The sequence below is a fragment of the Strix aluco genome, chromosome 9, assembly GCF_031877795.1.
Source record: "Strix aluco isolate bStrAlu1 chromosome 9, bStrAlu1.hap1, whole genome shotgun sequence".
Lineage (NCBI taxonomy): Eukaryota > Metazoa > Chordata > Aves > Strigiformes > Strigidae > Strix > Strix aluco.
The window spans coordinates 2,721,582-2,744,809 of NC_133939.1; the positions used below are offsets into that span (position 1 = coordinate 2,721,582).

Genomic DNA, 23,228 nt, shown 5'->3' on the forward strand with positions numbered 1-23,228 from the left:
CACTCCGGGACCACAGTGACTCGGCACACAGAAAAAAGTGGTTGCAAACAAGCACTCGGCAGTTATTGCCACAGCTCACAGGCAATGGGCCTGAGAGATCACTTGGGTGTCTGTTCATTTTGGTGTTTGTGTTCTGGTAGGAAAGCTGTTGGTCATTCGGTGCTGACATGACACAGGATATGGTCTCCTCCCACAACAGCCCGCAGCACTCTTCTAATGTTTCAGGGGCAGCAATGCCGATGGAACACGAGGTCATGGAGCTGCAGGAACAGGCCAGCTTGTTCTGCTGCATCAGGGAAGATGAGCAGGAGATCAGTAGGATGCTTGGCACCAACACTGCAAGGGCAAGAACTGAGACCTTGTGGTGCAGACACAGTGGGATGACCAGAAACAAGACATGAACAGCAACGTGCAAGATAAGGCACCCTGGAGACCTACGGCCGCAAAACAGTAGCTCTCCTCATATTTGGGGGGTGGGGAATCAGTTGAAAAAGCTATATAAAGTCTTGGCAATAAATGGGGAAGACAAACAAGTTCCACTGGAAGACACAACTGGACCCACTGGTCCTACTCAGCAGGTCAAAACCAGCAGGGAGAAGCAGCGCATGCTGGTGGAGGGGACTGAGGCACCCAATTGCTGAACTAACTCTGAGTCTTGGAAGCCTAGAGCCAAGATCCAGGATGTCTCGAACAGATTGTCAAAACTCATCAAGAAAGCTCAACACATGTCTGCAGTGCACCCCTGCAGCAGCACCAGGAAACCTGAACTGCCTCAACAAGAGTACTGCCAGAAGATCAAGGGATGAGATTACGCCACTCTGCTGGGCCACACCTGGAACACCGTGTTCAGTTTTGTGTCTCCACATTCAAGAGGGACAAGGAAAAACTGGAGAGGATCAAGAGCAGGGCCATCAAAATGACTAAAGTATAGGACATGCCTTGGTACATGAATAAAAGTTGAAGGACTTAGATTTGTTCAGCCTAGAAAGGAAAAGGCTTGGTGGGAATATCACCACAGTGTTCCAATATAAAGAAAATAAAGGCATTTCTTTCTCAAAGATGCACGGCGTCAAGAGAAAACACACACAAGTCGCTCCAGGGGAAAATTCATCTGAATATAAGGAAGGAATTCTTTACCATGAGAGAAATTAGACTTTGGAGTAAGTTGCCCAGAGAAGTGCTGGAATGTCCCTGGCTGGAAGTATTCTAGACTCAGCTTGAGAGGGCCCTGGATAACCTCATGTACAGCCCTGCTTTCCACAGAGGGTTAGACTAGATCATCTCCAGGGATCCTTTTCAACCTGGACTTTTCCAAGATTTGATGACTGCAGAACAGCCAGGGAAGTAAGTACCTGCATGGAGATTTCTTCTGATTCCATCAAAATCCACACACAAACCTTTGGTATGAGGAGACTGTCGCCCCAACCTCCTCTTTTACCTGGACTGTTCTCCAACAATCTGCAGATTACAATCCCTGTGTCTGATGAGGAATGCAAGTAAGTGGGTTTGACTTCCTTTTCAGGCAACAAGGATGATCAAAATTCCTTTTACACTGTATTTAAAAATTCAAGTTTACTGAATTTTACTGCCCACATCTCCCCCCCGTCCCATTTAAAGGCCAGCCTTTCCTGCACACCTTACAACACTTGGTAAACAAAAGTTATTCAGGTAACCAGTCAGTGGTGAGATGAAGGGCTGAGCTGTTGACCAGAGTGAAGTCAGCTTAATCGCACACAATGAGCAACTGCTCCTATAAAAAAAAGCAGTAATATTGGAAGCATAAGCATATCCTGGAGATAACAGTGTGTAAAGAAGCCACTCTTGACTGATAACAATGCAATGATTTAAAAAAAAGTTTTAAAAAACAGCCAGTGTTGGTGGGAGAGCAACATCATATCACCAGTTAAAACTTCTGAAGTGCAATTGTCTCCTTAAACAATCTCTTTTTATAGTTCTGGAGAGCTTTAAAATGGAAGCAACTAAGGGCTGAAAAAAAATCAGCATGGAAACGATGCTCACAAAGAAACACCTGAGACTCAATCTTGATCTGACTGAAATGGCTTTAAAAGATCACATGGCATGAACACAAAGGCTGCCTGTCCAGCTCTGCAATAAAAAGATATCTTTACCCACAAACCTTGACTCACCTAAACTCCTCTGCTGACTGTAGAACAGGTGGCAGCAAAGGAAACCACATGCTGAGATTAACTTCCTTTAACTACCACAATCCATAAAATGAGTCAAACCACAAATCAGAATTACCAGGAATATATTAGTATTACACCTACGTACCACCTAAATAAATTAGTTAAGTATTCAAAAGTGCTACACGTTTAATAATACACACACCTTTATTTAACAGACTGCTTTCAAAAAGCAGTTAAGATATAAAAGAGTACTTGGAAAAAGATTATACACCAATGACTGCTATGAAAAAGCAAGAATGAAGGTCTGAAAGTAAAGCTGGTTCCTACAGTAAGAATGATGCTCTGCCAGTGTTCCTCAGTCTTTTTATTTCAGCTCCTGAACTCCACATGTGGCACTGCAGGCAGTCTACATCCTACCCACTTACGCTTGGTTTTGAGGGAGTTGACAGTATAACAAAAGCAACTTTCTTTTCCTTTTATTTTCAAGCAAAAGAGCTAAGGATGAGAATAAGAGCTTGAGACACCGTACATGTCTAGAGTGCCGCAGACTAAGTTATAGTTTCATTTTCTGTAAGAGATGTCACACTTTTCTCCTAAATCTGCACAAGATCCTTCTGAAGAGGTGTGCTTTTGCCTTCCCTAAGACTTCAAGGAAGAGCTTTTAGGTTGATTATACTAAAACAACCTTCACTGGCCACTGTGTCATGAAAACTCACAGCTACCAGGAATACAGTGACCTCTTTACACGTTGTTTCCAGATAAGCATCTGCAAAATTTTGATGGAAATGCCATCCACATTGGCTTCTGCAAGGTAAACAAGCTCAAAGCACAGTTGAGATGCACACCTGAAGCACAGTAATTAAACAATATTGTAATAAATTTGTTCTGGGAGAACTTCCTCCAAAGTATGCTCTGTCATCCACATTCAGAAAGGAGTGTGGAAGTACAATGAGAGATGGAGAACAAGAATGAAGTTTTGCCTTTGATTTTACTGTTGTCTGACCATGGGTAATGACTGAACTCTTCCATTTAGAAAAAAAAAAAACCCACAAATGAGTGAGCAGAGAGTACTTTATGATAACTTAATGATGAATGCAAAAGCCATTTAGAGTCATTTTAGAAAGGAAACTAACAGTTTTGGGAGTAAGACAGACACTGGAGTGTACACCCAACCCAAGCAGCAATGGAAACACACAGAGCCAGCAGAGTCTGTTGATCAGAAGAGAGGAATGACACAGAAGAAACACAACAGAATGACAGTGTAAGCACTCCCTGGATATACCACTTTCACTAGATCCAATTTTAATAGTGCCACTAGTAAAAAAAAAAATTGTCCAGTTTCAGCTCTCCTGTACTCAAACAAGGATTCCAGTTAACTCCACTTACCAGAAGTTTAGCTTGTTCAGGCAGTGAAATTTGTTCCCTCTTTCCATCTGGATACCTTAGCATCAGCTGTGCCTTTGGTCCTAGCATAAAGGAAGTTACTACAAGTTAACAAACAACAACGCAGCTGAACTGAGCTCTTCTGTAGATTTTAGGTGCCATGCTTTACTGCACAGCATAGCAGGGTTAGGGACTGGAGACAAATACAAGGTTCCAGTCTATGAAGATATACTTCTACCACACGTGTTTAAAATACACACATCAAACCCAGGAGTCTGTCAAGAGTTTATAGTAGTGACTGAAACCGGTCAGCGTTCCCAGAGAGAAGCACACTGTGCTACCTCTGCCTTTGAGGCCACCTCACTCTGCTGCATCCCAGCTCAGGCACCGCGGGGAGGAAACAGAGACTCCAGGGGCTCGCTTGTATTAACCAAAGTTGCATTACCAAAACTCAGTCCAGGCCATGGAGGCAGCCAAGCTAACTGAGCACAAGGTGGGGCTGGTGTTATTCTGCTTCTCTCTACCATACCGGTAGAAGCTCTGTCATATGCACGTGCATTACACCAATACACACTTAATTCCTGGGCAAGGTCTCAAACTAAGAAACTCGAGCTCAGTGACTAACATGATTCTGCGGTTTGGGGCATCACTATGCCAAAGTGGTGCTGCTGGCAAGGTGAATTGCCCAAAAGTCTGGTGTCACGGAGGGAGTAAGACAGAAGAAAAGATTTAGCTTTTCAAAACAAGGGATGAAACCATGCTTGGCAGCATATAAAGATTTTCAGGAAAGAAAAAAAAACAAAACACAGGTCACTAAAAAAAGCCAACGTGGCAACTCACCATTCACATCTAGGCCCTGAAACGTACTTTCAGGCTTGTCAGCTGACTCCTCCACTATCCCTGCATCAATGCAGGGCAGTACTCTGTGATTTGATGTTGTCCCAGGCTCAGTCCTTGCAGGAGGCTCAGCCTGAGGCCTCCGGCTCTCCTCTTTTTTATACCCCAAGTCCTTGTGCGGAGACTTCCTCAACTTGGCAGGATTTTCCGATTCTTCCTCCTCCTCAGATCCGCAAACCGAAATAAACTCTTCGCTTCCAGAAAAAAGCTCCGACTCTGACTCCTCATCTGACCGACTCTCCTGCTTGGCCTGTGAGGAATCAAAATGCGTCTCCTGTAACGAGGCTCTGATAGCAGCTTCCAACTGGCTGTCCTCACTGGCATCAATGAGACTCTCCTGTTGAATACACACATAACACAAATACATAAAAATTGCTTTTAAATACGTACTGAAAATCAAGAGGACATCAGTCTTCCTGACAGTTTTCTCTTTGGAACAAGCAGCACGGAAAGCTAGTCATGCCATGACTTCTAAATCCAAAACAAATGCTGAAAACACAAACTGCGCAAGACGTTATCATGGGAGAAGGCATTCCCTGGCGCACCATATTTTTGCATGCTCTTGCACTAACTCATTAAGTCTGTTTATACTACTGAATGGGAAATCAGTATAGCTGGATAAAAACAGGCTAGCATGTTCTTTCAGGTTTCTCCAGTCCTCTGAGAGGGCCTCATACTTACTGAACGAGAGCATTTTTGGGGAGGGCTGGTAGAATGGCCATCCAGCTGTCCATGCTCACTCAGGAACCCAGTCACTTGGTCTAAGAAAGAAGTCACATCTAGCTGGTGCCACTCCACTAGTTTCTGGCCTAAGGACAAAAGGCGTCGTGAAACAATTTGAAATGATTTCAGCGAAAGATTGCAGCTTAGGGGCCAAACACACCAACTCACTGCTGCGCGTACACTCTTCAAAAGGTCACGTTTGTGGAAACTGCAGCTTCCTATAGGCTACCACTTGATAACTATGAAGCTGCCTCTTTCCACTCCCTTGAAAAGATTTCAGTTGTGGAGAGACATAAATACAGACCCTGTTTATTTCCATTCTTTTATCTATAGGAACGTGTGCACAGAATGGTGAATTAGGCTTCAAAATTAAAAAAAGCCAAACCACTAAGTTTATGAAGAAGCATTTCTACATTCTTGTCTGCTTTGATTCTACACCTTGGCAAACAGCATTTGTTTCCATAAGTAAAGTGCTAAGAAGAGTATCCTAACTTCGGTTTCAACATTAAAAAGAGGTTTTGGGTGGTTTAAGTCAAATAGCAAGAAATCTCAGCTCTGATTACAGACACTGTTAATACAGTCCTGAGAAGCAGGAGACCAGACCATTAATATAGTTGCATTATACGATGATAAAAGAAGAAAGGATGTTTGGATACAAAAGAAAAAGTAACAATTTTGAAAGAGCTGGAGGGCGAGGTAGAAGTTTGATTGTTCAGGTAAAAAAAACAAGTGAACAAACAAACAAAAACCCCAAAGCCAAAATGGTATTTCAAAATTAAGATGCAATTTAGTAAATCATTGCTGAGCCTCACAAAGCTACTGTGCAAGAAGCAGGAAGCAGATTCATGTAATGCTTACAAATATTGTAGTTTATTCATCACATGATTTCAGAGGACACTTAAATTAATTTCAGAGTTTTACCACCAGGTGGTACTATTTTCACTTTATAAGCAAAGTACTCGCTAAACTGTATCAAGTACGATAACTAAATACACATAATTTCAGCAAGCCCTGGGAGTTTTATTCCCTTCGTTCCTCCAGCACGTGCTATTTCACTGCTTCAGGGACAACAAGGTCTCTCAGAGAGCAAAACAATGTAACTGAGAGTCCTCAGCTGAATGCAACACGTCCTGTGATAGATGGTATTCTAGCCTACCACTGCCAGCCCTTCTCACGGGATATATACACTGCAGGTAACCAACTGTCACTTATCTTACCTGTCCTGGGATCCAGGATGGAGACATAAGGGAAGTCTGCTAATTTATAAAACTGTATGTACCTCTGTCCTTCCTCACTGTCATGATATACCTACAAAATACCACGTTGGAAGCAAATTACTGGGTGGAGAGGGAACGCAAACAAACTGTACCTTGAAAATGTACAAAGTTTTTCCTCTATTTTACAGTATATGCTACAAATGGTATGTACAGTTCTCAGCAATTCTGACAGACTGAAAATACGCCTCTAACCCTTCATGTATCAGAAGCTACGCAGTAACATCCTGAATGCACAAGGCAGTTTATGCACCCAAATGCATATCCATGAACTACATCTACATCCGTAACTACATCTCTGAACTACTGCATCTTTTCTGCAAGTTCTCCAAGAGAACTGCAACAGTGCCGTTTTATTCAAAGTAGTCCATTTTTTTCACTGCCCCACCTACCAGGACACCACGTTACCCGCAAGGCCCCACTAAATTTCTCACCTGCCAAAAAATGAAATGTTCCCGGATTATGTTCTTGACGGCCTCATTGCTCCAGACGTCGCGGTTGAGACACTGACAGGCAAAATCTTGCACATTCTGAATGTTTATCATGAGCCATTTGTTCTGCATCTGACCACACTCCTTGGCCTGTAAGCAGAGAGAAAAGCTTCGTTAGCCAAAACTGAAGAGCCAGACATAACCAATGCCAGCAATGATCAGTGATGGCTTCTAACACTGTCAAGATTTTTCACCAAAACCCCTTCACAGTGAGAAAGATGGACAGTGCTAGTGAAAAGGCATCCACAAAACAGAAGGCAGGGCTGAAAGACCTGCTTTAAATGAGACTGGTTGAATTACAGAATCACACTGATGAACAGAGCTGCTGGATTTCAACAAGCCAAGCACAGACTGGGAAAAGCAACTTGGGAGGGGGGGGGGGAACGACACGGGGACGCTGAATAAAGTATTTGTTCAGGAAATAGTGTGGTCAGTCACACTGATCTGACAACAGAGGAAAGACCTGCTCATTCTAAAGATAAACCTGTGGATCATCTTCTATTTAAGTAGGTTGCAAAATGGACAGAGGACTTGCATTAATTCAACAGGACCCCCTCTCTGCGTGTTTTCTTTTTTTCTCTCCAAGGTTTGAGTTACTCTATTACTGTGCAACTGCCGAATTAGGCATCCTTTTTTGATGCTCCTTATCCAGACTGCAAGTGGGGAGGAAGACAGGAAGGCGCAGGAAGAAATCTTACTGGTTTGAGTCACAAAGCTGGCACTGTCTGATTGCTTGGTTGCAAGTTAATGGTAGGAGTTTGATCAAGAATGTAATTCTGATCGCTGAACTGTCATACCTGTTGAAAAAAAGAGGGCTATATCAACAGCAGGAATGCTCTTACCGCCTGGAAAGACTGGAACTAGCATATGAACTCCCTTTCCTTTTAAAAAAGAAAAAAGTATTTATTTATTTATAAATGTGTTCACCATCCTGCTGGTAATGCACTTAACAGCAAACTCAAGGAATTAGGATGTTATGCAAGATTTTGCTGTTTTGGGCAGTATTTTGTTCCCCAAACCAAAGTTTTTACTTTTAAAACAAATTTTAGCCAGTGCACTTTCAAGTAGTCAGCCTATCCAATGTGTGATAGACAAACACATGAACCCCACACACTCAGCTTCACAAAGTGAAGAATCTCAGCCTACAAAATTAATCTGCATGGCCAAGTGACCTGCGGAGCCAATTTTTATTTTACTCAAAGGAAAAAAAAAAATATGAATGTAGAAGCATGGAATAGTCCTCCTGTTCTTGCAAGGGACCTCATGCTAACTACTTACCACTAGTATTACAGTGTTAGAATCCAGTATTTGGTCACCAAGAGAGAAAAGTGGGGCAGGTGACACCTAAGTAACTGGCAAGAGTCTTAAAATATAGTCATTATGCTTTTATTTAAAAGACTTGTTTTGAGCTGTGGATTTTGAGAACTAATTCTAGGAAATCAGTTTAAGACAAGGCCTAGAGGTACTGCCCAAGTATAAAAGGAACAAAAATCCTTATGTTATGTGAGTCAATTAGATTGCCTTAGTCTTGTGTTTTAATGTAATCCATATTGGATTAAAAGAACAAACTCAAAAATATATAACTAGAGAGCTGGAAAGTGTCTCTCACTCTTCTCCACTTACTTTCTATATTTTTCAATATTAGTGAAAACCTGGCTCTACCTCTCCTCTCTCCAGCTAAGGTCCTTCCACTAAGGATGCAAAGCAGGAAATTCCACACTGAACATTTGCAAAGATGAGTTTTCACCTGTAGAGCAGGTATAGCTTTCCAAACTACTTTTAACTTCCTTCTGAAAACAACAGGCTTCACATTTAACATTTAAAAGGACACAGTTAAATTGCTACCATCTCACACACACACAACTCTGCTCTTACACAGCTACCGGGTTTTTTCTGAAGGGGTGGAGGTACATGGAAGGAGAAGAGTGGGGGGGGGGTGGGGAAGAAACGCTGCAGGTTTGGAGATTATATCGGTGGGTCATTTTGGTAAGTGACAAAAGAACAAGGAAATGCTGGCTTGCATATCCCAAAAGCTATGTCTGATGGCTCTTGATCCACTGTTTCCAACATCAACTGCCCCCCATTTCTCCCCCTCCGTAGAGGTATAAGGCACTTAAAGAGCAACAGATAGAGTAAGTACAGAACAACCACTGTTTGCAAGCATCTCCGAGCTTTCATCAGCCAGGAGAGTGGGAAATTTTAAAGACAGAGGTAATAAATCTCAGATACAATGGACCAGATGCAAAAACCAAACCAAACCAATCTGTCCTAAGTTCACCTTCACCCCTTCTACCCATTCACATTTTTCATCACTACGACAAATTACAGCAACAAACCAGCAATCTGGTTAGACAATATGTGAAAGAAGTCTTGTTTACACTCAGTAGCGGATCTCGCTGGATAACCTCTACTCTCACATTACTAAAAATAACATCTTTTCCTCTCATTTGACTTTTCTGAACCACATATGGTTTATAAATGTTGTGGTCATTCTTCCTTGCTCAGCTTTGTTGAAATGCACTGCTCCTTTAAGTCAGCAGAGAGAAACAAGGAAGTGGAGTCAGCATCTTGTGACCTTCTGGACATCTGCTAATCAAGCCTGATTCAGTTTGGAAGATAACAGGTGACAAAATTGGAGCATGAGATTATGTAACAAGAAACACCCTCTCAGCAGCACTTACACTTCTTGCCTGGACCAGGGCATACAACCTTTCATCAACCAGCCATTCCTACCCCAAACATGCATCTTCAGGCTATGCTTATGCAAAGATAATTGCACCATTTGGGTACAATGACTAGTTTAGCTTCCAAACTATTGTTGCTTGCTATGTACAAAGAAAAAAAAAAAATCAGTATCAGCTGTAAAGCAGGAAACAGCTAGAAAAGGTTGAACTTGTAAAATGAGGAAACTTCATATAGACAGACTTGAAACTGCAACATTACATACAATCACTTCACGGAAGTATTGAAATCCTAATGAGTGTTAAGCACCACAACTATCTCCTCCCTAAACAAGAAATGCAAACTAAGTCAATTTGGTGTGTACCCACCACAAATTAAATCATATCTGGCATCATATGCACGAAGAGATGAACACCTGCAATTTCTGAAAGCAGTCTTTGAGATAAGAACAAAAGCATGCTGTTCTTTACAAAGCACGTTTGGTGTGCAATTTATTTTTTTATTATACTCCAGTGATTTATTCCTAGCAGATTCTACATTAAGCAGATAACTCTGAAGCTTAATACACATTAAAGCTCAATATTACATTCAGGAAACGACAGTTACAAATCCCTTGTGCAATCTTAACTGACAACAGCCTAATCGTATAACCACACAACACTACTCAAATACTGACTTTTTAGTGACACTGTGTATTTAAGCTCTGACAGTTTCTCTGAAATTTTCTAGTAGGAAGAAAAAGGCAGTTCAGCTCAACACCTTGCTGGCCCACCAGTTGTTTGCCTCTGGTTTATATAGCCCCATTCCACCAGTCATTAGGTAACTAACATCTCATATTCAAAAAGCCTGCAGGATTAAAAGAAAGTATTTTACAGATTTTCTGTATCAAATCTTTTTCACCACACTTCTGTGGTGTAATTTAGTTAATCACACACTTCACTTTACAGGTATAGTGATCCTAAGTTGTTCTGTATGTAAAGCACACTGCTTTTTCACAGATAGCAAGTTCAAAAAAAAAAATCAGTGTCACTCAACACTTGAAAATTTCTCTTCAAGGACAATTAATTCTCATCTACTCATAAAAGCTAGTATTACTGAGTTGAAATGAAATGGCAACTTTTTGCACCTTACTGATAACAAAGTTTCTTTGTAATTGAAGAAAAATTAGGTTTCTTAGGGAAAACCAAAGATAACTAAATCTACTTACTATCAAAATCAACCTTAGTACCCAAAGAGGAGCAACAAACAATGAACCACAAAGATACATGAAAACCTTAGTAAGACCAGATCCCATCATTCTTGCTAAGTTTGAATAAAGTCATAAATCCTAAATGATTCTATGATAAAATGTACATGGCACAACACCAGCAGAATGTTCTTGCACACCCCTCCAGAGGTTAGAATACACCACACACTAATAATAATAATAATAAAACCCCACTTGATTAACACTAAACTACAAGAGTGTCAGAATGACAGTATTTAGTCTTTGGTACTTTGGAATGTGGTAAACATCTCTGATTTATTATACAGTTTATATATGTTTATCTAAGCCTAGAGAGAAGGAAGAAGCTAACAGCAGCTCGCTAGATATTAATTTTGAGAGACTCTGGTCGCTGGATTCACAGGAGGCCTGACACTGTCCCAGGCTGAAGCAGTACAGCAGTCTACAGTCATAAAAGGTAAAATGGAAGGGGTAATGGTCAACAAATTGAGAAGCTGAAGATTTTTATTGCAATGAAGTTGAGAAGCATCAGTTTGAAATGAAGGGTATCCCAGGGGACAAGGAACTGTACAAGAACACAGAAAGGTGAATACCAAGACCAGAAAGCGTACATGTCTAAGTTCAAGTTACTGTAAAGAACAGGACAAGGTGTGTATATACAAACCTTCCCCCCCCCCCCCCCTTTTTTTTTTTTAAACTTACAAGACTGAGTAAGAATGCAGAGACTTTAGGACAATCAAATCTATCAACCAGTTATTTCATGCTCTACTTTTGGCTGTGGCGGATGCCACAATCAACACTGCTGAAGTCCTGATACGTTTTCAGCAAGACACGAGGAAAGACTAGCACACATCTCACATCCCACAGCAGAGGTCAGAGGGCACTCGCCAACTCTGTATGTGCCAGTCTGGAGCAGCACTGGCTGTTTTCATGTGAATTCCCTTCACTGTTGCCTTTAACCACACATTCCCTGGGTTCACAAACAGCCCTGAACCACAGGCCCAGTAGGTATCATCACCTGCAGGACCTGACACACCCTTGTTTGAGGTAAACCCTGGACCATGTACCACAAGGCTGGGATGTCTCAGCACCAGCTACTTCAGTCTGCTCATCTGCTTCCATCACACCAAATTACTTGCTGAGGCAGACACAGCTATTCTCTGCCAGCATCCTTTCAAACCTGGAATTTTGTTACAAGATTAAACATATGGAGGGCACTGTCAGAATACAGGAATTAGTGACAAGACAACTGATCCCTGGTGATTTGGGAAGCATAAAAGGAGAGATGAGGCCAACAGGATGAGAACTGGGGACTCAGTAGAGGCACACAGCATTTCTCAAAAAATTCTCCAGCAGTGTTCTAGTATTTGTGCATGGCAGTAGAGGCAAATGTGAAAAGAATGTAAATAATACTTTTGTTCAGCTCATACAGTCAGGTCTCCAGCACTGTATGCAGCATCTGTATTGCACCATTTAATCCTTAGTTTGCATTCTCATGAAATCATCAAATATAAAATCATCATCAATCTCAGCTACTTCAAGATGACCAGGTGGAAGTTCAGTAGTAACTGCAACTTCTGAAGAATATCTAGAAATTATGGACTCAAAAAATAAAAATCTATACCAATTTGCATATTCTCCAATCATTAGTTAAGTCACTGATTCATATAATAACAACTTATGACTAGATCCACACATGCCTACACAGAGAGGAAAGGTGAGACCTGAAACTATTTAAATCTAACAGTCCCCTTCTCAGGCAGACAATCTCTTGGATACTTTTTCCATCACTACCAGATGCAAAAGACAGCCACTGTGATTTTATACAAGAGCAAGACCGCTACTGAAGATAAAGCTGTGCCTCTGTGACAAAGCCACACTCAAATACTTCTACTAGCTCAGGTATCAGAAACCACTTAGCTGTGTTAACATAACTCCGCCTGAGCCTCTTAGCAGGGCTGTGCTGCAAACTACGTTGCCCCTTGCAAAGTACTTGCTCACCTGTCAAAAGCAATCTTACTTCAGCTTTTTCTGTATCGTGCTCTGCAAAGATACTTCAAGGGATGCAATTTTTCCACTTTGACCAGCTTCCCTTACCCACTAAAGTCTTTCACCGAGTGTGATTTGCCACACTGACATTTAAACATAAACAATGTGGTCTACCATCATTACTTAAGTCCTTCAATAAATCATCAACATTTCCATATGCGGTCCATCAAATATTTATCACTATACAGTTTTTTTAACTTTCTAATCATCCGACAACGGATCCATACATGCCTAACACAAGGCTTGCACACTGTATACAGTCATCGCATAAGGAACTGCACCAAAATTTTAAAACTTACCGTTTCAAAGCTGCCTTTGTGCATCAGATCAATGGGAGGCCTGAAGAGGTCTGCTAGAGTAGTGAGTTTCTTATCTACTGCCCCTCCATTTCGTAGCTCCTGTTCCTGTCGAACTGCACAGCCCCAAGAGGAAAGGAAGCTGAATTAGACAAAATACTCACATGATGGATTTATTACTGGCTATACACAAAACTTTGGCACTAGAGTCATAAGGTTACACCACACTGAACAAGATTAGCTGCTGTGTTAGGTAAGAACTCCGCTTGCCCCAGCTTTCTCAAGCACTGGGCATTTATTTCACCTTAAAAAAAAAAAAATCTTAACAAATGCGAATATCAGCAGAGGGGGTCATATGCCCACATTTGAGAACAAATGAGAAAAAAAAAAAAAAGCTGTGACTTGTCCCTAGTGATGCTTTTAAAAGGGGAAACTGACCTAGATTGTAGCATCATAACTTGTACTTGGAATATTTCTATTCCAGTGTTACTACATCTTGACCGTAAGGCAATCCCACAGGAAAGAAAAAAAAAAAAACCAGACTTAGTTTACATGGAGAAATATCTTTGGATGTTTATATTAAATATCTAGTCTTCCCACAATCGGCTCTAGATACCACTGTCTCTTCCAGGTAAACGCGTTTTCAGCCCTGTTTATCCCCAAGTACCACACTTTGAGCTTGTTTCTTTTAGTGGTATCAATTCCATTCAAAATAATACAGAACACGTTTCCTATATAGACATGACCATACACAGTAAAGGTAAATCACAGCAATTGCTCACCTAAAAATGCAGCGACACAATGTATTTTATGGAACAGAGTCAGCTGAAATGAGCAATAACTATCCCGCAACCAAAAACTTTCAGGAGCTTTAGTATTTGATGAGTTCATTATTACTGGAAAACCCTGACCTAACCTGTCAGGGGAACTAAAGTAATTATGAATACTTATTTTCAGTTTGGCATCCAAGAGCACCTAACTACCTGGGAACCTGCTCCATGGTTAGATCTCTTGAACACTCCAGCAACGTCAGCGACAACAACTGCACAACAGCTGTAACTCAGCTGTGAAATACCTGGTGTTCTGCTGTCAAAGAATCATATTCTATGAAATTTAATGGCTTAAATAACAGCCAGTGCTTTGTCATTTGAAGATTCTGCATATCAACAGGTAAGACAGTGGTAAACAGCGATTAAATTCATGAGAACCTTGTGTGCAGCCAAGGAAGAAGCCTCAGGGCTGCTCAAATCTAATTCAAGTGCCAGAATGACCGCTGGCTAGCCAAGAAAGGTTCAGTGGATTAACTTAATTCCTATATGGGTGTTAGATTCTTTCCCTTTTTCAATTCCTTCTAGAGCAGAAAAAGTATTTTGTTGACAGAATATACTGTCTGCAGGTTTTATTTATGTAACACAGGCAAGTGTTTGGACCAGCACCCTACCTGCTTCATATTCCATTACTCAGGACTCCCCCTCCAGCCACCCCAGAACAATAAACTAACAACCTTAACTGTGCCACAAACATGGAAGAGACATGTCAGCAAACAGTACTGACACTACAACAATGAACAGCACAATAATGTTAATAAAAAACCCTTTTGCTATACTGTAGGCAATTTAAAAACCATTCAACAACTGAAAGCTGTCCTACCTTACAACAGAAACTATTTTTCAATCTTGCATTAAAAAAAAAATAGAACCTCTAGCTTACTGATCTGTAGACACTTACTGGTTTCCGTTTGAAAATCCCGAAAGCCATCAAATATCGAGCGCGCAGGTCTGCGTCTTTTGGGAGCTAAAAAAAAATTATTTCAAGAATTATTTCAAAAGTATACAATCAAAATAATTACATATTAGTACCTTCCATCACATGTGTGGGAAAACAGAATAGGAACCCAAAGCACGAATGACGTGGGAAGGGCTGGAGGAGGATGGGAGGATAGAAATAGGTAGTTTGTAAGACCCATTTCCTAACACATCCTCCCTCCAGCAAATTTTACCCCAGCAACCAAACACGTATCAATAATACACAAAAGTTTAACGTTAGCCCTTCCTGATGGGTTCACCAAGGCTCATCGGTACGTAGTGGCAGCGCTGTCACAGCATCAACATGTCACAATTCCAGTCAAGGTTTTTACCAAAGTAGATTAAAAACTTCAAAAGATTAAATCCTTCCAATGGAAGAGTGTGGCTGTTTCCATTGGATCCAGTATCACTATCTGCAAGGAAACCTTCAGAATAGATTATTTGCAGCTGGACAGAGACAGCAGCCCAGGCAGATAACTGAAAGAGTACCTAAAAGTACCACTGAAGTCCTGTGGTACAGCACAACCACCATACTTGCAATGCAAAACAGAACTAGAACTGCCTGCCACAACTTATTCTAACTATTCAACTGCATTACTATTAACTGAAAACAGAACAATTTTAAGATAGAACTTTCAAAGTCTAAGTGTTACAAGACATAATAAATAAACAATAAACAAATTAAACAGAGTAAGATAAACACAACGTATACTCACGGGAAACCTGTAGTAAAAAAATCCATTCATTTACTGTGAGAAAGCACGACCTACACACAGGTCATAAAGCAAGTACCTCCAAAACTTGATTTTAGAGACCCTTACTGGTTTTGCACCCATAGTGTGTGCAGCATCTTTCACCTTGTGCCACGCCAAGGGCATAAAGTATGGTACACAGTTCCAGTTCCTTGCATTCTTCTCATACAGAGCATGAAGGATAGAATCAGTGTGTCCCAGACAGACAATCATGGAAAAATAAAGTCGGCCTGGATGAGGAACGTGCTTGTGAATAACGCCTAACTCCAGTAAGTAACATCTCTTTCACCTCTAAATGCTGAGGCAGAAGCACAACCCACTAAAGCCAACTTCAGAGCAACTTTAACTGCAGCTAAGAATAGCAACTGAAGCACCACTTCAGCAAAAGCACCATTTCCCTGCCAGGCCTAGCTACAGCCTGGCAGCGCTGGTGAAGATGTTCACAGCAGTCCAGGCAGATGTTTTTCTGATATCCTTTGTACTGCAAGAGGGGATCCATGTACCTGGCAGAGCACAAATAGACAGGGTCATCACTTCAACTGGAAGAAAACCTAAGCTCATACGACCACCTCAATATGACACTGTTAAAAACAGAAACCGGAACGCCCCCCGCTTTGAGGTTAGAGCTGAGAAGACCCAAGTAAGGTTTCGGCTTGCTTGTCAGGCTGCTTCATGTTCTCGACAGAAGGGGCACTAGTGAGCACGTTAGCACTGGTTGGGCCAGACAGTGCCAGGAGGCTGTCACTGCTCCACAGATCACCTCAGCTGGGTGGCCAGTGACAGCGAGTCTGAGATCAGTGTGTGACAGGTGGGTAGAACAGGACCAAGCATTAGGGTCAGCCAGTCTTAATCCCGCACTTCTTAGATTCTCGAACCCACAGGAGTCTACAGACCTCTGACAAATACTCCGTTGGGCCACAGGAACAAGTGCACTGTCTTCAGAGAGCCCTCAGCAGGGCACCTTCCTCTGGAACCACATCTCGGCTTGTGCACCCTGACTAAAGACTTCTCTGATGTTAAAAAAAAAAGGATCAAGAGAAAACCAGTTCCAGAGTAAACATGGAGCCTGGCCTTCTCCTTTCTAGCAAAGGAACTAAACAATAGAAAAGAGCATCTCCTATGGGTATGAGGCCACTTTAAAGATGAGCACCTGCATGCTCTTCCCTGATAAAAAGGGTAAGACTCTCAATCCACTTGACATGGCAAAAGCCATACAGGCAGCCAGAAATGACATGGTCAACATGAGAGGAACAGAGCCTCACAAGACTAGAGGACGTAAGCGTAAAAAGAGAGTGCCTTAGATCTCCCTACAGACATGGACACTATACAAAAGGAGAGGATAATGCACCAGGTAATCCAGTCCTGCTACAGAAGTTCCAGCCCTGTGCTGCTGTAAAAGAACCACTACAGCAGAGGTTTGAGATTGAGGTTTTGAGATTCAGAACACTAGCGTATTACATGAGCACTGAACAGTGTTTTAGATAAGCACCCAGAAGAAAACAGCATTTCTAACACCTGCTTCCTTAGAGCAAAAGAACGTTTCAAAAGCAGAAGTGATAAACAGCTTCAGAAAACAAACAAGAAAACTAGCTGCATGGTGCAGTTTAAAGAGCAAATTAAATTCCTAAATAAGAAATAGAGAAAACAGTGAGTAATCACACAGTTCAGCCCTTTCTGATCTATCATCTCCCTGAGAAGCATGCATTTGTCCTCTTCATTTTCACTCGTCAGTCAAGACTCAATCTTTTATCCCACCACCCTGAACACTTTCACAGCAGTATCTCATGGTTCTGAACCCTCAGAATGCAGATGTATACTTATGATAGCTAATTGGCTGTTGCCTCACAAAGTCTCATGAAACAGGAGTTAGCAAATTAGTACCACTGGGAACGTAGCATCTCTAACGTGCGAGGTTTTCAATAACACTGGTGTTATTTCCAACTATGCAATCATGTTACGTGGCTGCAGAGTTGCAGCAGAGAAAAAAAAAAACCAAGAATAAAAACACATACAATGCTTTCTTCATATTCAGCAAGTTCTGTTTTTCTTTTGTCACTTAGCTCATCTCAAGGTAAAGAAAACAAAAACCAAAATAAGAACACAAGCCTACCTCCAAACAAGGGCTCAGGCTCTACTAAAATTTCCTGTTTTTGAGGAATTGGAGCTCGTACTTCATCCCTATCACAGGGGAAGAAAAAAAAAAATAAAAATCAGACAGATGACAATATTCCAAGTACTATATAAACCACATTGCATTGTGCTCCAAAGGCTCCTGCAACTTGAACCAGCTAAGCATGCTGCTGTACCATTGCACAGAATCCAGAGATTTGGGGTCAAAAGGGACCTCAAGAGACCACCTATTCCCACTCATGGCACTGATGCAGGACTTGGTACACTCTGCATTAAGATCTGGCATGGATGACCTTTGAAAGTCTTGACAGAAGATTACACAAATCCCTGGGTGACTTGATCCCAGGCTTTGCCAATCTCTTATTTAAACATTTTTTTCTTCGTTAGTAACTTTCTTAGAACTCGGAAAAGTTTCTTAAAACTTAGCAAAGTCTACTAATTAATCCACTTGCCACCCTCCTCCCCTGATTATCTAGAGAGAATCCTAGAGAGACAAAAAATACCACCTTCCCTATTACAAGCCTTCTTCTGTTGGAAGACTTTTTGCTTCCACTTGAAACTCACAGCCCTCTCTTTTCCAGAGGAAGGAAAACGTCCATTTCCCCCCATTTCTGAAGCAATTCTCTGCTTACATAGCTGGGCTCCCTCACATATCACCAGCTTAGTTACAGTCGCAGACTGCTAGATATTCTGAAATTATGACCAGGAGAAGAAAGGAAATCACAAGAGCTCTGACACAGTATCACTTACTCAGTGTGGTCACCTGGCCCACGGATCTACGCGAAGGAAGGCATGGGCTCACCCAAGGAAATCCACTGCTATAACCTGCCTATGAACTACTCCTGAAGTGCCCTCTTCCCTCAGCCTCTTCAAAGTTGTAAAGTGTGCAGTTTGTGGCTCTTGGCCATGCAGGTTTCAAAAAGTAACTCATAATGGCAGCAAGACGCACTAACCTTGCTATTAACCTCCACATCTTTGATTGCTGTTGTGAAGCTAGTTATTCTCCATTTTGCATTTGCATATTTATTGTTCTCTCTTCCTAGAAGTAACACTAAGCTGACCAGCACCTGGAGGGTGTCAAGTATAAAAAAGAAAGTATTCCAATAAAAACTTGAATCTTAAGTCACTGATGTGCCAGAAGTTGTCTAGAAATAAGAACTCTAACACCTATACAGAAATACAGAGTTTTAACTTCATTACCTGTCAAAGGTTCAAGCAGGAAGGCACTTGACATCAACTACAAAGGTTAGTACTAAAAGAATTGTATGAATTTATACATGTGCTTCAGAAGTATGAATGGCAAGAATTTTCTTTAAAATTTAGTTGTCTTTTTCCTGAAGTGGAAGATTTTCATAAAGATGAAAGCATGGCTAGGTTTAATTTAGAATGTTTAATGAATGTGACTTACACCAATTAGCTACCACTCAAAATATTCCATTTATCCCAAGCAGACACATTAACAGGCAGCACTGAAAGACTTTCTGTCACGCTCAAGTGGAACAACTCTTCCCTTTATTGGCATCTAATGCGTAAGACACTGATGCAGATTTTGTAGTTGCTTATTCCTCTGCATACTAGTGTACACAATCTAGTCTTTCCAGTGCCAAATCTGGTTACACTTAAAATAACACTGTAAAACCCTTACAAATGGGACTTAAGGTCACTACATGTGTAGGAACCAAAACAATAGAACTCTCTAACTGCCAAATTAACATAGAGCAAGATTGCTGGAGCAGTTTAAAAGAATCTCCTACTACCGGACCCCCACTTTAATGTCTTGAGTTGTCTGCAGAAAGTGGTATGTATGAGCTACAGAAAACTTCTGAAGTACATGCAAGAGAGACTAACTTGTGTTGGTCTACATACCAACTATGTAATGAGAACTTATTTACCCAGAACAATACTGGAGCAATCCATTTAACAAGATCATCAAAGCAGCATGAATTACAGTGACCTGATAGCAGGTTAGAAGTGACAATTACCTTATTTGTTCTGCCTTGCACTATTAAATTCTTAAGACAGACTACTCGTTTGTACAGACATGTTCATCGGGTACCTACTCAGTGTGCGGTTGAACAGCAGACACCCCTGCAGAACTGGTGCTAGGCTCCTCTGCTATGCCTCCACCATCCAGAAACATGGTGACAGCCATCTCCAGGTTATTGTTGCATGCTTCAAGCATATGCTTTCCCACACTTTCACTGGCACCTGTAATGCCAAAAAAAAAAAAAAATTAAAGCATTTGGATTGGAAGTGCTAGAACAGCTGACTGGCAAGCTTTCTCTCTCAAAGCATTAATAATTAGAAAGAACAGTTTATTATCTCTGAAGGACAACTATGAAACGACACAAACATACATATCTCACCAGGAAAGGGAATGTCTGCATATAGGACAGCCAGACTTCTTCCTTCCATCAAGGGAAAACTTAGAGGAAGCCACCTGAGGGGCTTTAGCATGGTTTTTCTTTTATTCTAGAGGTCAGACCTTTACCTGGTACAATTTTATTTTCCAAACACTAGCAGGCATACACAAAAAAAGAAAACCTTACTTAACATTTTAATAGGGAGAATACTAAATCTTAGAGATGGAAGAAAAGATACCCCATTTTACCAACTGCGCTAAGAGGCAAAAACAAACCAGCAGAAGCTCAGTTCACGTAAGAGGAGAGAAAAAAAGCCAAGAGGGAGAAAATAGTACACATCTACACAGTTATTTGCATAATGACTAAAATTTATTAAAATCTCTCCTAAGCACAACTAAATCCGGTGTTATTCTTGCTGCTCAGGATGAAACAGGAGTTCTCAGCATCATTGCAACTCTTGTCATCAGAGGGTCAGCCTCTACCTCCCAACTTCTCCTCAAAAAATATACCATCAACAGAAGCACCCTCATCAATGGAAACTCTCCTACACCGGACCCTTCAAATGTCTTACTACAGCATCTGTCCCTATAGGTGGTGGGCTGCCAAGGAGTTTATTTTCATATGGGAAGGGCTGGTAGAGAGGAAGAGTGGCAAAATGCGGCTGAACCAGTTTGGAAGTAGCTTTTGGATCTGTAGTAATACTAGGTTCACTGCAAGTCACCAAAATGAAGAAAACACTGTCCCCAGCATCATAGTCACAGATAACTTAAGTTTGGGCAAAACACATTTGGACGTTTCTCAGATTTTCTGGGAAAGGCTCAAGAAGCTCTAGTTTGAACAGAGAATACACTTTGAAACTGTTGAGATATATCAGTTCTAAATGACCTGCATCACTACATTAAATCATGGAGAAAAGATAAATTGATTGAGGGAACTGGTTTTCCAAAAAAACCAACCTGCCATGACAAGCGTACTTTGATGGCAGTCAGCTGTATTTTAAGACCTTAACTGAGATGAAAAAAGTGGAAAATAAATCTCAAAAAGTGATGCAAGCCGCGAGAGCATCAAGTTTGCCAAAGAGCACTTCGTTTGAGGAATGCATTTTCAGCTTATTTCAATGTCAACTGTAGCAATTAAACAATACCTGTACAGTTTGGAATACACGTACCACACTACAACCTCACTGAACAGTCATGCCAAGACATTCATTTAGAAGAACTCGAAGAAATATTATATTCAACCCTCTGAAGATACCAACACAGAAAGTGCTTGTACTGATTCTTCATTTTTCTCCACCACTCCTAAGGAAACTGCCATCGTATGAATGTTTTCAGTGCTTGTGCTGGCAAACAGAAAATACTAAATACTTGCTAAGTCTCAAAGCAAATTTCAGAGAGATCCCATCATTTCACCGGTAAAGATACCCAGGAGCTACACTCTCTTAGCAATACTTTTCTGGGTGAGAGCACTAAAGTAAAACACAATTCTGCCATCTGGGTAAGAGAACTACATCAAGGGCTATTTCTCCTCATTCCTCACTATCACCTACGCTAGAATCAAACTGTTGGTACAGTATTCATTCAGCCTTTTCCCTACAGACAGGAATGATCTCGTACACTTACAACTGAAAGTTGAAAGCTGCTAACACAAACCACTAAGGGTGTGTGCGCTTCTGAGCACCTGTCAAATCACACCAGTATTGGCAAGACAAGCTCCGCAACAACACTTTTCGACATAACCTTAAATTCTGCTAAAATGGAAAAACAAAACTTCAAAGCTCTACTTTAATAGTGGGTGGGTGAAGCTCAGCAGGTTCTTTTTTTTTTCCGTGTGAAAGCGTAAGGGGGGTACTCTTATGTTTATCCGTGTAAGCACAAAAAGCTGTCAGGAAGAGCAAACTAGGATGGCTCCACCTGTTCTAGTTTGTTTTTTAGCAAACATCTCAGGCACCACTGAAAAGAAAACACAAGGCACACACGGGCATGTACTATAATGAAAATGTATTTGCTCTAGGTTGTTTTCATTTTGAGGGTTTATTCTAAAAGGCTTCTTTAAGGAGAACTGAGTGATCAATAATTTCCCAGTGTACCCTACTGGCATGTTCACGGTCCTGAACACCCTCGCCATCCCTGGGCAGGATTTGAGTGCATCCAAGCCCGAGTACAGGGATGCAACCTGAAACCGAGCTGGTTAGAATAAACGAAATTAAAAGCAGCTTCACTTTTATCGACTAAAAATCCAAAGTTGTTTTATTAAACACTCCTTCAGTATTTGATATGTAATGCCAGAAGCGGGGGGGAACTATAGTGAAGCAGATTAAACTCAAAGTGGGTCAAGCGCTCAAAGTACAGAAGCTAAAGCAGGAAACTTCAATTTAAAAGCGACTTGCTATCTGCATTAGCAAACTAAATTCTTAGTAAGTCGACCGTACTTTTTCCTTTTTTAAACGCGGAATCGGGGTTCAGCTCCAGTCTCCCTCCCGGCCGTCAGCTTTCTTTGCAGGAGCAGTACGGGGTTCCCGGGGCGGAGCGGAGCGCCGGGAGGGAGCACCCGCACCCCCGAGAAGCTCGGCCGACCGGGGACAACGAGCGGCGTCTCCAAGCCGCCGCTAAAAACGAGGCGGCCCCCACGACGTACAGGGCGGAGGCACCCCGGGTGCCCGGCGCGGGCCTCGGGCACCACCCGCCGCGGCGGGCCGGGCCCCGGAGCGCGCCCACTGACAGGCCCGGCCGTCGCCAGCGCCTCTCGCCTCGAGCGAGGCCGCGGCAGCGGCGGGATGGCCCTCCCGGGAGACCGGAGGGAGCGTGCCCGGGGCCGCCCGCCGGCGCCGCTCCGCCTCGTCCCGCGCAGCGCCTCACACCGCGGCCCGCTCCTCCCGCTCGGCCTCCCGCCCCCCGGGGCGGCCGCCCCCTGCCGCGGCGGCGGTGGCCGGATGGGAGCCGCCCGTTAAGCACGCAGCGGCGGCGGCGGCCTCGGCCGAGCTCGGCGGACCCCGGCTTCCGTGTGCCTCA

General features: G+C 42.1%; 1 protein-coding gene across 5 annotated transcripts in view; it reads right to left on the reverse strand.

The window, feature by feature from the left end:
* The window catches only part of UBXN7 (UBX domain protein 7), a 30,985-nt gene that overhangs the window by 7,647 nt on the left and 110 nt on the right, over positions 1-23,228 (reverse strand). For 2 of the 5 annotated variants that reach the window (XR_012624250.1, XM_074833373.1), the window contains exons 2-10: positions 19,915-20,062; positions 17,835-17,902; positions 14,896-14,961; positions 13,171-13,283; positions 6,859-7,005; positions 6,368-6,458; positions 5,109-5,236; positions 4,371-4,764; positions 3,534-3,613 (exon numbers count right to left, since the gene is read on the reverse strand). Coding sequence is in view for 4 of the 5 variants with exons in the window: in XM_074833373.1 (XP_074689474.1) it covers positions 3,534-3,613; positions 4,371-4,764; positions 5,109-5,236; positions 6,368-6,458; positions 6,859-7,005; positions 13,171-13,283; positions 14,896-14,961; positions 17,835-17,902; positions 19,915-20,062 (1,235 nt within the window). In the remaining variant the exon portion in view is untranslated. Of the gene's footprint in view, positions 1-3,533; positions 3,614-4,370; positions 4,765-5,108; positions 5,237-6,367; positions 6,459-6,858; positions 7,006-13,170; positions 13,284-14,895; positions 14,962-17,834; positions 17,903-18,807; positions 18,916-19,914; positions 20,063-22,648; positions 23,154-23,228 lie in introns of those variants that run through there. The other 3 variants (XM_074833376.1, XM_074833375.1, XM_074833377.1) reach the window with 3 other exon arrangements.